Below are 16,853 nucleotides of genomic sequence, written 5' to 3' on the forward strand. Positions count from 1 at the left end.
AAATCTTAGTCTGTTGGCAGCCACAAACTCATTCCAATCCAGCCACATTATAGCAATGCTGTAGTATGATTTGAAAAGGCCATTAGGTCATTAACACTGGATAAATTTCAAAAACAGAATCTGCAAATGCCCAAAGGAACATAATTGTAAAACAAAATTACATTATTAGAGCAGAAGAATTCTGAAGTATAAACAATCCAAAAGAGATTAATGAAAATTTAATTTTAGGTTATTTTCAAGTTGCTTGATAATAGTTCATTTCTTTACATTCATGTTTTTTATAGGCAAGAAACACAAATGTTTTAGAGCTGCCTTAGACATAGCTTCAATTAGCTATTGAGTCAATGGAAATTTGGGGAAACGATTTCCTAACAATGACTACAGATGACACTAACCACTACATGTAGGAAAAAAACATTTAATCCACATTTAAGGATTGATTCTGTGATCTGATGTGCCTCCTTAACTCCCACTAAAGTCAACGGACCTAATTCTTCACTGCCTTGCAGCCCATATAGTCATTTACACCTGTGTAAAATGGGTGAACATCTCTCCCAGATCAGAAAGACAGCACTTTACACCTACATTGAACAGGTATAAATGACTGCACAAGATGAAAGCCAATGAAGAATCAAACTCAATGGAATTGAGGTTGCGCAACACCTTACAGGAAATGATCAGTATCTTGCAGGATTGGGGATTGCCACGTTTTATCCGGAGCCTTAGGAATCTTAAAAAGCAATATAATCTACAGTATTATTTCATGTTGCCACCTGGTCTTTTGCATTGGTATCTCTGTCCAGCCTCTCACATCTGCTTCTCACAACTGGCTCTCATGATAAACTAAAATAACTCTGAACCCCTCTATACTCCTCAACACCATTTTCAGCAGGCAGACTTGTCTGAGGATTAGACATCCTGCAGTCTGATTTGTGAGCTGAGATGCTATCACGATCATGTAACTTCACAGAAGTGGTCTAATATTAAGGGGGCCAGAATCAATTAAAACTTCGTTTCAGTTTCCATAGTGTAAAAATCCCCACAAGATAGGGAAAAGCCCAAGGATAATGATTTATTTGCAGCCAGTGTGCAGGTTTCTGCTGTGCTGATTCAAGGTTTTATTGAATCTTTCAAGCAATAGGATTTAGTGTTCCACTAAACATGTGAGAAAAAACACTGACACTAGCTACAGAATATTTTTATCTTGAGTTAAGAGAAGAGATTTTAGCTGTTGAATCCGTTCAACTATTGCACACATTGGGCACTCATTGTTAAGTCAATGGCAGTCTTTCCACTGCTTTTAATAAACTTTGAATCAGGCCCATTGTGCAGCATCCAGTGTTAGATTCCAATTCAGATTCTAATTCAAACACAAAAAGCTTCATAATACTCGTAATGTAGTTAGGTTTTTACGCGCACACACATACTTACTTGAAAACACGATACATTAATTAAACTGTATTTATATTATTGTTGCAATGTGCATGACTTAACTTTACTGTAGTTACATTGCTTAGAATTAAAGCAGGTAAACATTTTTCAAATTTCAAGCTTTTCATGAACATTTTCATTTTTCAATTTCCACTGAAATTAAAGGGAAAAAAAACAGAAAAAAGAAATAGCTAAAAGTCTCTTGCCACACACACACACACACACACCCTGCATTTTGCAACCAAATATAGAGCAGGTTAGTGCTTTTCAATTTAAAAAGTTAAGCAAAAAAAAGGTAGGGTGATTTTTCATTCTACACTTTCCCTGTTTTTGCACCCAACTGTATTCGAGGTGGGGCATGTAGTACTGTCTATTATTAAGTTGCCTGACACTTCTCTTTCTAAGACCCTGTTTTCAGTTGCTTATAATTTTGCCAAACTTTAGTCTTTCAGGCTAAAATTTTCCATGCTGGGCATCTGCCCCAGGTTGAATTATTTGGGGAAATTATAATTTAGCTGTTTCCAAAAAAGTTTTGCCCAAATTCAAAAACTCAAGACAACTTTTTTTTAACAGTTGTAGTTCCCCCATGTCCTGCAGCAAGGATTTGAAATTTGGCCTGGGGGAGGGAGGGATAGTGTTTGTGTCAGGGATGTGCCTTTTTTCATCCCTGGGCAAATCCACCCAAATTTGACCAAATAATAAACCTTTGTAGATTTTCAGTACCGATTTCTTTGATTTTAGCAGCTAAAAATCTCCCAAGATTCCATCTCTGCTGAGCATGCTCGAGCCTATCACAGCTCCTCGTGCTCACCAGAATGTGCATAGGCCGTCCCCACAGAGCAACTGACCAATCTCCAGCCCAGGGCTACAGAAGCTCAGAAGGACTTTCCCTGTAATGGCTGCTCTCAGCTCTTCCAGGCCACACACTGGAACTGAGAGCAGAAAGCCTCTCTTTGTGTCTCTCTGACCCCCTGCTGGCACCTAGGACAAGGAGCACTCTGATCTTATGCGGAGGGGACAAAAGCTAAACCCACTAGGAGGAGGGAAAGAAGTAGATTGGGTCAAGGACTCTGATGAGACTGGGAGACTGCAACTAGTAGCCAGTAAGGGAAATGGGAGGGGGAATGACTGGGAGTCTTTTAGGGGGGAACATGCACATTGGATAAGGAGCTGGAGGGAGAAGGAGAGTGGGACTGGATGACTAAGGAGACCATGACTAGATGCCACTGAGAGGACTGGGGTGGGTGAAAAGAGAAGCAGACCTGACAAGGAGCTGGAATGTGGGGGGACTGGATGGACAAGAAGACTGGAACAAGGAGCCAGGGAGGGGGAAACTGGGGAAAGAATGTGGGAAGATTGTGGGGCGGGAAACTCAGGTTGGTTCAAGACCCAAGGGAGGGAAACTAGAACTAGGAGCCCGTGGCAGGAAAGGAAGAAATATCAGACAAGGAGCTGGGAAGGGTAAACTGGGACTGGTTAGGCAAGGAGACTGCGGCTGAGTGTGAGGAAGAGACTAGGAGGGGAAAAACTGGGACTCAAATAATGAATGAATAATGAGAAACTAGAACTGGCTGGTCAAGAAGACTGGAAAGAGAAGCCTGAGGAGTGGAGACTAGGACTGGGTACGAAAGGAGATGGGACTGGGCCAGGATCCAGGTGTGGGAAAGAGACAGGACTGGGACAGAGACAGGTTGGAGGGAGCAGGGCAGAAGGCATCAGGCTCAGAGGGAAGGGCCAAAGAGTCTGTGCACACTACAGCACATTCCTCTGCTGTCAGCAAATATCTATGAAATCCATTGACAAAGTGTGTGTGTGTCTTGTCACTTCTAGTGCTGGTCCATATAGAGGATGACAATCTGCTATTGCTATCAGTTACTCCATTAGTTCAAGTGGTAGAAGTCTGTGCAGTGGTTCTAAAGGTTCCAGCTCTAGGGATGACCATCTGGGTGTCAGTATATGATGCCATGTGATTGAATGGTGTGGGTTTTTTCCCCTAGTTTGCTTTTTTAAAACCCTCAGAAATTATACACTAAAAACCTGCATTAAAAGAACATTATTAAGGTTGCAAAGTCAAGCACTCAAAAGTTAGGAAATGCCAGAATTAAGGTTGCCTCTGCAAAATTAATTTGCCCCCATTGTGTGTACCAAAACCTTGAGGTTTTGGAACAAATTGATAAATTAAGCAATAATAAGTCACCAGGACCAGACTGTATTCACCCAAGAGTTCTGAAGGAACTCAAATATGAAATTCAATAACTACTAACTAGCCTCTCCACCACATAAATGGCAAATAGCTAATGTAATGCTGAGTTTTTTAAAAGGCTCCAGAGGCAATCCTTGCAAGTACAGGCCAGTAAGTCTAACTTCAATACCAGGTAAACTGTTTGAAACCCTAGTAAAGAACAGAACTATCAGACCCATAGATGAACATGATATGTTGGGGGGTTTTGTAAAGGGAAATCATGCCTCGCCAATATATTTGAATTCTTGGGGTGGGGGTGGCGCATTGTCAATAAATATGTTGATAAGGGTGAGCCAGTTGACATAGTGTACTTGGACATTCAGAAAGCCTTTGACAAGGCCCCTCACCAAAGGCTCTCAAGCAAAATAAGGAGTCATGGGCTAAGAGGGAAGGGCCTCTGATGAATCACTAACTGATTAAAAGATAGGAAACAAAGGGTGGGAATAAATGGCCAGTTTTCACAATGGAAAGTGGTAAATAGCGGGGTTCCCCCAGGAACTGCACTGGAACCTGTGCTGTTCAACACATTCATAAATGATCTGGAAAAGATGGTGAATAGTGAATTGTCAAGATTTACAGACGATTCAAAATTATTCAAAAATCGCAAACTGACTTCAAAGAGTTACAAAGGGCTCTCACTAAACTGGGTGCTGGGCAACAAAATGGCAGCTGAAATTCAATGTTGATAAGTGCAAAGTAATGCACATTGGAAATATTATCCCAGCTGTACTTACAAAGTGATGGGATCTAAATTAGCTATTACCAATCAAGAAAGAGATCTGGAGTCATCGTGGATAGTTCTCTGAAAACATCCACTCAACATGTAGCAGCAGACAAAAGCACTAACAGAATATTAGGAATCACTGGGAAATCAATAGATGAGAAGACAGAAAACATGATAATACCATATCATCTAAGTTTATGCTCACACCTTGAACACCATGCAGTTCTGGTTGCCCCACCTCTAAAATACTAGAATTGGAAAAAGTAAGGAGAAGGTCAACAAAAAATGATCAGGGGGATGGGACAGCTTCCATATGAGGAGAGATTAAAATGACTGGGACTATTCAGCTTAGAAAAGAGATGACTGAGTGTGGGTATGACAGAGGTGTATAAAATCATAAATGGTGTGGAAGGTGTTATTTACCCCTTCACATAATACAACACACACATGAAGTCACCCAATGAAGTTAATGGGCAGCAGGTTTAATACACACAAAAGGAAAGGCCTCTTCACACAACAGTGTCAACCTGTGGAACTCATTGTCAAGGGATGTTCTGAAGTCCAAAAGTATAACTGTGTTAAAAAAAATTAGATAAGGTCATGGAGGATAGGTCCATCAACAGCTACTTGCCAAGATGGTCAGGCACTCAACCCCAAGCTCTGCATGTCCCTAAATATCTGACTGGAGGAAGTGATGACTGGATCAGAGGGGATGCATCATTCCATAAAGTGCCCTGTTCTGTTCACTCCCTCTCAAGCTTTTGGCACTGGCCACAATTGGAAGACAAGATGCTGGGCTAGATGAGCCATTGGCCTGACTCAGTATGACTGTTCTTCTTATGTTTTATTCATTATGATACCATCTTTAATTACATGACCACATACTAGTTTTTCCACAGAAATTTAAATTGTAGGGTTTACCATGTACCCTGGTCACAACTAAAAAGGCAATATTTCCCATCAGACACCATAGTATTACGACAGTCATGCCCTATTCTAAGTATACGGAAAGCTATGTTTATTATTGGCACTGAGTAAATTGCTTAGTTTGTTAATAGTGACCACAGTACTTTAGTAACAGTGTGTAAATGTTAATCAGAATGTGTAGGTGATGAAAGTATCTGTAGTGACTTTTTTCTCTGTGAACTAAGGCTTAAGTCTTCAAGAGTTTATTTTCCAGTATGAGATTTATTAATTATAATCAGTATTAATAGACAACATAAAATAGGATGTACTGAGATGTTGTATATTAAACTATATTTTTTTTCTTGCAGCTCTCTTTGTATGTGGGTAGTAATGTACTGATACATGGGAGAACCTCACTACTTTCCACTATGTATGATTGAATGACTGAATGCCATAAATGCACGAGTTAACAAATATAATAAAAATAGAAGATGACACATCCCAAAATGCACTGTATTTCATTTATCTGATCAGCATGTATGAACTTAAGTCAAATTATTTATGATAATGCTTTATACAATACAACTAAATGTTCTGTAGTACGTTTTGTTAAAAGTAATAATTATTATGATATATCACTATAGGATTCTGCTATTAAATCTTTTCTGAGAAGTGGAGAGTCCACCACTTTGTTATCCCACATGCCATAGTTTTCACACATACCAAAGTGTAAATGATTGAAGTCCTACTGTATATGATGATGTAAGCAAATTTCCTTCTAGTCACTAACATTTCAGCAAATTTCATGTAGCACGTTACAGTGAAATAACATATACTGATTATACACAGAAAAAAAGATGTAATTTAATTACTAAATACATACCAATACACAATAACTATTAAGAAACACATATTATTGGCACAATTATGTCAATAAAATTAGAAGCCTGAGATAGTGAGATAAGTACTTTTATTGTAACTGTAGCTACAGTACTTGTGGCACCTTAGAAACTAACCAATTTATTTGAGCATAAGCTTTCGTGAGCTACAGCTCACTTCATCGGATGCATTCAGTGGAAAATACAGAAGATGTTTTTATACACACAGACCATGAAAAAAATGGGTGTTTATCACTACAAAAGGTTTTCTCTCCCCCCACCCCACTCACCTGCTGGTAATAGCTTATCTAAAGTGATCACTCTCCTTATAATACTCACCAGCAACCACATACCACACAACAGAACCACTAACCCAGGAACCTATCCTTGCAGCAAAGCCCGTTGCCAACTGTGCCCACATATCTATTCAGGGGACACCATCACAGGGCCTAATAACATCAGCCACACTATCAGAGGCTCGTTCACCTGCACATCTACCAATGTGATATATGCCCTCATGTGCCAGCAATGCCCCTCTGCCATGTACATTGGGCAAACTGGACAGTCTCTACGTAAAAGAATAAATGGACACAAATCAGATTTCAAGAATTATAACATTCATAAACCAGTCGGAGAACACTTCAGTCTCTCTGGTCACTCGATTTCTGATCTCAAAGTGACTATCCTTCAACAAAAAAACTTCGAAAACAGACTCCAACGTGAGACTGCTGAATTGGAATTAATTTGCAAATTGGATACAATTAACTTAGGCTTGAATAGAGACTGGGAATGGCTGATTCATTATAAAAAGTAACCTATTTCCCCTTGTTTATTCCTTCCCCCCCCCACACACACACTGTTCCTCAGACGTTCTTGTTAAACCCTGGATTTGTGCTGGAAATGGCCCACCTTGATTATCATACACATTGTAAGGAGAGTGATCACTTTAGATAAGCTATTACCAACAGGAGAGTGGGGTGGGGGATGGGGGTGGGGGTGGGGGGAAGAAAACCTGGATTTGTGCTGGAAATGGCTCACCTTGATTATCATACACATTGTAAGGAGAGTGATCACTTTAGATAAGCTATTACCAGCAGGAGAGTGAGGTGGGGGGAGAGAAAACCTTTTGTAGTGATAAACACCCATTTTTTTCATGGTCTGTGTGTATAAAAACATCTTTTGTATTTTCCACAGTATGCATCCAATGAAGTGAGCTGTAGCTCATGAAAGCTTATGCTCAAATAAATTGGTTAGTCTCTAAGGTGCCAGAAGTACTCCTTTTCTTTTTGCGAATACAGACTAACACGGCTGTTACTCTGAAACCTGTAGCTACAGTGACATTATTTTTCATGCATATTGTTACAGCAGGGTAACTAGAGAGCTAGTTGATAAACAGGCTTTTGTGGTAAGTATCTGGGAACTTGTCACCATTGTAAAAGTTAGCATTTACTAACATCTACCACCTGGTGATATCTAAACTTGCCAGTAGTTTCACTGTACTTAAAGTAGGTGACTGTGATAATGTTTGGCAAACATTGACAATAGGGGACAATTGGCTGCTACTGTATGAAAAACTATAACTGGAGTGGACATCACATTATCTCCACCATAGTTACAATATATCTGTATAAGTGTTAGCAAACTAGCTTTGTGAATCTTTTTCAAACAGTTGTTTGTGTCTCAGCCTAATCCTGATTTACTGAAGTCAGATGAAGCAGGATTAGGCCACATACAAGTAAAATAAGAGCCCAATCCCATGCCCATTGAAACCAATGGAAGTAGGATGGGACCCTTAATGAGTGGACTTCAGCTATTAATAAGAATAATAAGCAAACCTCAAAAAGTTCAGCAGTTCAGTAAAGATAAGCATCAGAATGTCTGGCTACTTATCCAAACCTTGGAACCTTTTCAAGAGTAGGTTTTCTTTTGAGGTTCCCTGTGTTTTTGTGTTGAAAATCCCATGAGAACATATTTTGGCATTTCTCCTTCTGGCTCCAGCCAAAACCAAGAAGTGTAGAGGGGCAGGGGGGAAATATTGTTATATTAAATTAACCAAACTTCTTCAACTTGGCTTTGTTTGAGTTCTGGGCAAATGTTCAGGTCAGGTTTTTTTTTAACTCGTTCATCCATCTCTAGTACTATCAAAACAATTGGCATCATCTTCGTTTATGTATGTGTTTATGTCTCTGCTTAGGTTACTGCTCATCTACAGTTTCCTGAAGGCTGGAATTTGGACAGATCCCTTACTTTGGAAATTAGTTCGGCCCACAGTACACAGTAATGCATTAGTGCAAAAGCTATAGTTCCTGCAGAACAGGAAGTCCTTGGCTATGGTCAGCACTGATGAGTAGAGCTGGTCAGAAAAATACAGGATTTTCTTTCCATGGAAAATTTCAGATTTTCAACCAAAACCTTTGGGGCTTTGAACAAAAAATTGAAATTTTCCACAAAAAAAGTAGATCCATTTTGTTAGCCAATTTGCTGTCAAAAAACAGTTTCACCAGAATTTTGTTTTTGTCCAGTCCTGTGCATTAGCTCAAGTCTTCCAGCCTTTGTGATGACTGAGAGGCTAGACTGTGAGCAGATAGTTCTGTTCTCCAAACAAATGTGATTGTTACAGTTCTTTAGATAGGGGTTGTTCTAATTAACCCTAGAACATCAGCACTGAAGAATGCTTCTCTTCTAGCCCTGTGATAGTGAGATCATCTCTGAACCTACCAACGTTGTGTATTGCAGTGAACAGTTCTGGAACATCTGTACTGTAGTCTTTAGTACAATTAGTAGAAGCTGTATGTGCTTGCTTCTTCTCTGGCCAGAATAAACACCATTTTTGTATAAGCGGTAATATAGCTACTTCTGTATCCATAACAGGCCATTCAAATCCTTTTCCTGGATGTCCAATATACAACATGCCCTAAAAAACAAAACAAAAATACCTTCTCAAGTCATTAATATAATTTCACTGCTGCACATTGCAGGCATGCATTGCCTTCCATCTGCAGGCATTATATTATCATTTTGCTTTTACAGATGACATATCCATTTTGTGACTCAGTATATTAAAGGCTATAGATTGATATATATTTATTGATGCTAGTAAATTTTGCTTGTATTAACATGCACAAGGGTATGTGCATGGAGCTGTACTAATGTCAAAGAATTATGTCAAACTGAACCAAGCAGCAGAGAGAAGCATGGTGGTCATTTTGAATTTTCTTTAAATAACTGTGAGAAAGAAAAACTAGTTCCATATACTGCAGCAAGAACATTCAGTGCCCAAATAAAAATCTGTTCAACCTGTCAGTACCTAAGATGTTATTGCTCAGATATTTTAATGTTTACAAACCTAAGATTGCCTACTGTTTGTAGGTCTAGAGTACAATAGGAATAAAATAAAGTTAAATAAACATTCTTCTGAACTACCATGAAAACAGTTGCTTGAGGTTGGAGCAATATAGGAAATGGGCAGAATTCAGTGTCACTTGATGTTATTAAGTAATGTTACTGGTTTTCTCAAACGGGCAACCAACAGTGACACTCTTCTGTCCTTCAGCTGGATGGTATCTTCAGTTTAATGACTCTAGCAAAAACAGCAGGAGAGGTACTGAGATATTTTCATAATTCAAAGATGGTAAACAAATTAGGAAAGCCTCAAGATTTTGAGAGAGCAGTGTTATCAGAAATGGCTTTTGACAACTTTCACCTGATCTTCCAGTTTCTTTTCTGCTTCACTCTCATGTCTTTCTCCTTTCTGTGATGTGCATGGCTATCATAGTTGCCCTTCCAGAATGAATGCCCCTTTCTCAGTAAATCCCTTGCTGCTTCCACATCTGGTTTTGAAAAAAAAATGTGGGGTTTTGTTTTAGGTTTACCTACACTAGGACAATCCCTGCATCCCTCGCAAAGCCTGAGCAGAAGTGTTTTGCCCAGAGCAATTTGGGCAAGTTTGTGGCCAGAGTCCACCTCCTAACACAGAAAGGGGATGAAGGTGGGTCACCTGTGCATCCAATACTACAGTCTATGGACAGGACTGCCAACTTCAGTGCTCACCACCTCAAGGCAAAAGGTGCTCAGAGCCACAGGACGCTGCCAGCCCAGTACAGAGAATCACCACAGCATGGTCCATGCTTTTCTCCTGTGGTGGAGGCATGTTAAACTCATCAAACACACTGTGGCTGCGGCTAACTTGTGTATGTTTGGGAGAAGAATTTGAGGTGATCTAATAACTTCAAAAGGCAACATTTGTGGTGTAAATTTGAACTGGCTTTTCAGACTACTCTGCAGATGTTTGAGTAACTCTTCAGATCTGTGCTTTCCACACAATATTCTTTGTTTTGGTTTTAAGTACTTGAAGATAATCAAGTTGTGTCACACAGTAGGAATGATGAAAAGCAAAACATGCTTAGGAGATTGCTTCTTGCTATCGGGTCTGTTTATATAGACCCAAAGCTGCCAATGCACAAAATCATGTGGAAAAAATGCTGCGATTTCTAAGTAATTCCAGATAAAAGGTAACAGTTGCAGAATTTTGTATATGAGAATGAAGACTGATATTAAATGCTTGTAGTGGATTCTCTAAGTGAATGCTGGTAGCCAGCTGTCTTCTTCATGATGGTCTTAGAATTTAATATGAAAGCCACACAGAAACAGTTAACCTAGAGGTTTATTATATTACACAAGCATGTTTTCTCTTCCTGGTTCACTGCCATCCCTAATAGTATATTTGTTGTTATTTTCATACTGCACACTCACATTAGGCTAGAGGTGTTCTTCTTTTAGCTAAGCATGGAGTAAGGCTTCACCCACTCTAACCCTGCCCACATCTTGGGTCTGACGCCAGTGTGGTATGCAGCCTTTATTCTCTAGAAACTCCCCTAATGTGAGGAAATGGGCAGGGAGCAGGAGTAGTCCTGGGTCTGCCATCCACACTGTGGCTGGGCAGGTGCGGAGGCACCCGTTTAATTCCTCCCCTGTTCCCCTGTACCCCAGAGTAAGAGAGCAGGGACTTTAACACTGAGTTCATTCTGCCCTGAGGCAAAGCAGTCAGGTCATGCCTGTTAATTTAGAATGGAGCTTAAAAATTCAATCTAGCTCCTAGCAGTTTTGTCCAAGGACTTTGAAACTCTTTATTAAGGTGGGTATACATTTCATCATCCCTGTTTTACAGCTGGGGATATTGAAATACGGCATGGTTAGGTGTCTTGTCCCAAAGTCACACTGTCTCACTGGTGAGGTTTACAGTTCTTTAGCAGATGGAAATGGTTGTAGAAGTGATAAGAACTAGAGAGCCTGGGTGGGGTTTTCCAAAGCGCCTCCGTTATTTTTCAGCAGAAGTCAATGGGACTCGTACACCTGAATCACTTGGGTGCTTTTGAAAATCCCATCTTGTAATGTTATCAGTGTTATTTGATATTGTATTACTTCAGTTATGTACTGTCAAGAAATGCTAATTCCCCCCTAGTATTTAACTAGCTATCTTTTTAAATGTAATCTGTAGTAAATGTATTATTCATGGAGCTGGCTGATCAGTGTCTTTATGGTTTTGGAAATTAATGCTAACTTTAAAATGGTTCCAAATGTAACCCAGAGATAGGAGAACTAACCATTTAGGGGAAGATTCTGATATCCCAGTTCATACTGAATAGTATTTTACTCCTTTGGCTCCTGTGTTGTGACCCAGGGACCACTTGGTGCTAACTGGCAGAGGACATAAGTGCTGCAGAGATTCCTTGGGTCTGGTATTTGCATTTTCGTTCACCAAAGAATGTCATGTAAGGTCTCTAACAAAAGCTTGTTTCATATTGGTCTCTTAATCATTGTAAGATAGATGTACAGGTGATATTTAAGGAGTTCTGTATCTGTACAAAAATTATGTTCTTAATGTATGTAAAGTGACATGCCTTAGAATCGTTCCACCAGTGAGAAAGTACCAACCTTTATATCTCTGGCTACGTGCAAATTAAGTATTGTAAGCTTTATGATGGAGTCAAATGCTAATAGTGGAATGTGAAAACAACATGAAAGCACACAGGAAAAAACAAGGCATGGAGGTTGTATATGTTGTGGGATGGGTATCCTGTTTGCAACTAAAACTAAAACAGTGGTGGAGGGACTATTTCTAAGGGGTGCAGATGAATCCCCATTTACTCTTTCAGTCTGTGAGAACAAGCTGTCAGAAGGCTTGATCTTATGAGAAGGGATCACAACCAAAGTGGCTGAAAACACTGGGGAAACAACTTGGGGGTAGGGTATCATTAGGGCCCTACCAAATTCACGGTCCATTTTGGTCAATTTGATGGTTGTAGGATTTTTAAAATTGTAAATTTCATTATTTCAGCTATGTAAATCTGAAATTTCTCGGTGTTGCAATTGTAGGGAACCTGACCAAAAAAAGGAGTTTGGCGGGGGGAGTCACAAGGTTATTGTAGGGAGGGGTTGCAGTACTGCTACACTTACTTCTGTGCTGCTGCTCGCTGGGCAGCTGGAGAAGGGTGGCTGCTGGCTGGGAGCCCGTCTCTCAAGGCAGAGCCGCCACCAGCAGCAGCACAGAAGTCAGGATGGCCTGGTATGGTATTGCCACCTTTACTTCTGTGCTGCTGCCTGCAGAGCTGGGCCCGCAGTCAGCAGCCGCCACTCTCCAGTCACCCAGCTCTGAAGACATCAGTGCAGAAGTAGGGGTGGCATGGTATGGTATTGCCACCCTCAATTCTGCACTGCTGCTGGAGGGGCGCTGCCTTCAGTGCTGGGCGCCTGGCCAACAGCTGCTGCTTTCCGGTCGCTCAGCTCTGAAGGCAGTGCAGAAGTAAGGGTGGCAATATATAGACCCCCCCTAAAATAACCTTGTGACCCCCCTGCAACTCCCTTTTGGGTCAGGACCCTCCATTTGAGAAACGCTGGTCTCCCCTGTGAAATCTGTATAGTATTGGGTAAAAAGACCAGATTGCACAGGGAGAGACCAGATTTCATGGTCCATGATACATTTTTCATGGCTGTGAATTTGGTAGGGCCTTAGCTATCATATAGGAGACAGGGGAATCCCTTGTTAATTAAGTTTAGCCTCTAGAAAGCGCGTTATAATTTTGTTTTAATCATTTGTTTCCAGTGGTCTCACTCTCTTTCACTGGAATCTCTGTTCTTTGATAATAAACGTTTTCTTGTTTGCACTATAACTACATCTAAGTGCTGTATGCTGAGTAAAATGATGATCCTGAGCTGACTCTTACAAGCTGCTGTGTGTACTATTCCTTTGGGGATAGCGGATCTAAGAGGTCTGAGAGTGTTCCATGGAACAGGTCTGAGCACCCCAGAGGGACATGTGGAGGACTTGGGGGTCGGTGTGTGCCTTTCGCTAACCTGTACCGAGAGAGCAAGGTCTGCCAAGACCTAGAAGGCAGAGCTTGTGTTGCCAGGGATCTGATCCATAGCAAGCTTGCACAAGACTTCCTTACACTAAGGCAAGTGGTGTTGAGGTGTCGCACAACCATGGAACGTAGTACTGAATCTACTGAATCTGTAGTACTGAATATGACACCCCAACCTATCACATCTGCTCACTTCAGTTTTATAGTTAAGCTTTACCCTCCTCTTGCTACTAAACAAATGGAGCCATGGAAAAGTCAGATCACAATGCTGAGGTCTAAATCTTGCTGAGTAGGATGCTTATAAAATATCAGCATAGGAGCATAAGCTTGTAAATAACCCTAATACCTTGCTTCTCCAAGGAAAAGCAAACCACAGATAGCTCCTGTTGCTCAGTGATTTGTAGTATATGTATTATTTTATTGGGACTAAGTGGGTTTTATGGTGTGGTTTGTTAATAAAATGATCTGGCCAGCACTGTCTCTACTGATTGAGGAAAACAGCATTCACTGTCTTTTTTAACTGACATAACCCATCTGTGAGCTCGGTGCTGCTGCTGCACTGATGGTGGGTGGCTGTTGAAAGTAAGCTCATAGACATCATGCACTGGAATAATTTTTCTATCAACACAACCTCAGGGAAATTTATTTTGTTCTGCAAACAATTAAGCACAACTAATCAGCGTCCAGCCTAGTGAATGCAGACAGCACTAATTCCAACCTTTTGATTGTTGATATGAAACAAAGAAATGAATGTGAGCAAAGCCAGCACTTAGGCTAAATTGCCCCAAAGCTCAGATATCCCTAGGTGAAGTAATATGCTAAAGGAAAATCAGCTAACTGATATGGTGATTGAACAACAGCACAAGGCATTGACATTTCTGTTTCTCTGACATTAGGTATATTTTAAATTTTGTATGACGTTTTAGTCTTTCTTCTGTTTTTTTCAATGTTGGTACCAAGGTATGAGAGAGAAAAGGTAGGTGAGGTAATATCTTTTATTGGACCAACTTCAGTTAATGGAAGATACAAGCTTTTGAGCTATACAGAGCTCTCCTTCAGGCCTGGGAAAGAAAGCAGAGATTCTGAGCTAAATACAAGTTGGGACAAATTATTGAGCAAAAGGGGTAATGCTTGTTGGAGGTGATCACTTGAAATGAAGTGGGCAATTGGGAGTCAGATTGTTATGCTTGATGTTGGCAATTAAGGATAGCAGGCAGTGTGGTGTGTTACAAATTGTTGTAATGAGCCATAAAGCTAAAGTCCCTGTTAAGCCCATAGTTTTTGCTGTCTAGCAGAATAATGAATTTAAGTTCCCAGGCTCACCTTTTGAAGGTATTTAGCAGGTTTCTTCTTAGGACAAGTATTGAAAGATCAGATCTTGTGAGAACACTTTGTGAAAGTGTTTGCCGATGGATGATACAGCGTTTTTGTCTTTTATCATTTTTCTGTGGCAGAGCAAGGTGTCTGGCTAGTTCGTTAACCATTGGATCATCTGTCCCTTCTAAAAAATTTTGAACTATTTCAAACCATGAAGGGGTAAAGTGTTCAGTGCAGTGCCTGGGGATTAGCAGCACCACATCCATTAACATTAATATAAAGCTAAGTGTGTAGCAAAATTCCTGTGTCATGCTAAAATATACACCCAACTCTAGGTATACTGAGTAGTACCTTATTCTGCAAACAATCACAATTCTTACAGTTCACTGAGTCACAATGAATTGTACCTCACTCTGCAATTAGTCCTATTGAAATTACTGGGAAAATTTGCAACTTAAGGTACCAGTCAGCATGAATAAGAGAAAGGGATAAAATTCGGCCCGGTATGAAAAATGCCACCATATGAATCCATACCTTCTTTTTCCCTTGCTGTCTCCCTTCACTCATCTTTCTGTCCCTTTCCCCCTCTCCTCTCTGTCTCTCTCTCCACTCTCCTCCTTTTTCCAGTTTAGATCATTTGTAATGAGTTTTGGTCAGCGACAGAACTTATACCATAGTGAAGATATGTTGAAACACTCTGGATTTCTTCATCTTACCTCTGAAACAACAAATGGATTGAGCCAAAACCCAAGACATTTATGAGGTTTCTGTAATCTTCCGTGTGTACATCACAGCAGAAGCCAATCCCAGCATGAAGATCTGGAGCTTTTACCATTACCTTTGGTGATATGACTGTTTCCTTTGACTATTTCAGGCTATATCTAAAAGGACACACAGGAACAGCAGGAAAGCAGAGTAGCCTGATCTTACATGGCGCTGATTTCAGTACTAAAGATGCCGATAATGACAACTGCATGTGCAAATGTGCCCTCATGCTAACAGGAGGTAAGCACAGTCCCACAAAGGCATTCTATAAATTTTAATCTGCTGTGTATTTCTAAACTGACCATGATGAAGCAACTTTGGAGAGAGGGAAAGATGATGTGCAGTGCTGTGCGAAACTCCTTGTGAGGTTATTATGGGCATTGTGGTTGTGCCCCCAGGTCCCTGTCAGGTGCTGTAGAAACACAGAGCTCTGGCACCCCAAAAGTTTACAATCTAATTTGAAACAAGCTGCAATAAGTGGTGGCAAACGACAGAGGGGGAAGGGGGAAGGAAAATGAGACAGAGGGTGAAGGAGGTGAGGTGAGAGTTTGTGGAAGGAAGAACAGAAGGAAGAGGTTAAGGGTGTGGGGAAGGGGAGAGATCAGAAATGGGAGGGAGAGAGGGCTTTTTAGAGATGAGAGGCAGAACAGTTCAGGCAAGTGAGGGGATGGAGGGAAACAGGAGAAAAGAAAATGCTGGAAGAAAAGCCTATCAAGTTATTAAGGCCTGGTTTACCCCCAGTTTTTGTAGGGGTATACCTGTTTCACTTTAGAGGTGTGATGTTTTAACTTAAATGGTGATACTGATACAACCCCTAGTAGGGACACAATCATAGTGGTATAGAGGTGACAAACTGCTATAGCTTATTCTCCTTCCCATACAGGAATATTTATACTGGTATATAGAATTTGGGGCAATGCAGGAGGAATGCTCTCCTTTCTGAAGCAGCTGCCTCTGGGGACCTAGGTCAGTCATCCCTGCTAAGCATAGGCTATGTCCACCCTGGCACTTTTGTCAATAAACCTTTTGTTGCTCAGGCATGTGAAAAAACAAACCCCATGACCATCATACGTTTCACTGACAAAAGTGCCAGGATGGATAGTGCTATGTTGGCGGGAGATGCTCTCCCACTGACATAGGTGCCACCGCTCGTTGGGGGTGGTTTAATTATGCCGACAAGAAAGCTCTCTCCCCTCGGCATAGAGTGGCTAGCCGGGAGGCCCTACGGC

At 40.8% G+C, this 16,853-nt stretch overlaps 1 protein-coding gene across 3 annotated transcripts in view; it reads left to right on the forward strand.

Annotated features, from left to right (window-relative positions):
- The window catches only part of ANGPT1 (angiopoietin 1), a 209,831-nt gene that overhangs the window by 182,169 nt on the left and 10,809 nt on the right, over nucleotides 1-16,853 (forward strand). For all 3 annotated transcript variants that reach the window (XM_084618518.1, XM_084618519.1, XM_084618520.1), the window contains one exon: nucleotides 15,734-15,864. In XM_084618518.1, the coding sequence (XP_084474644.1) occupies nucleotides 15,734-15,864 (131 nt within the window). The remainder of the gene's footprint in view (nucleotides 1-15,733; nucleotides 15,865-16,853) is intronic.

The sequence above is a fragment of the Lepidochelys olivacea genome, assembly GCF_965140295.1.
Source record: "Lepidochelys olivacea isolate rLepOli2 genome assembly, chromosome: 2".
NCBI classification, from domain to species: Eukaryota; Metazoa; Chordata; order Testudines; family Cheloniidae; genus Lepidochelys; species Lepidochelys olivacea.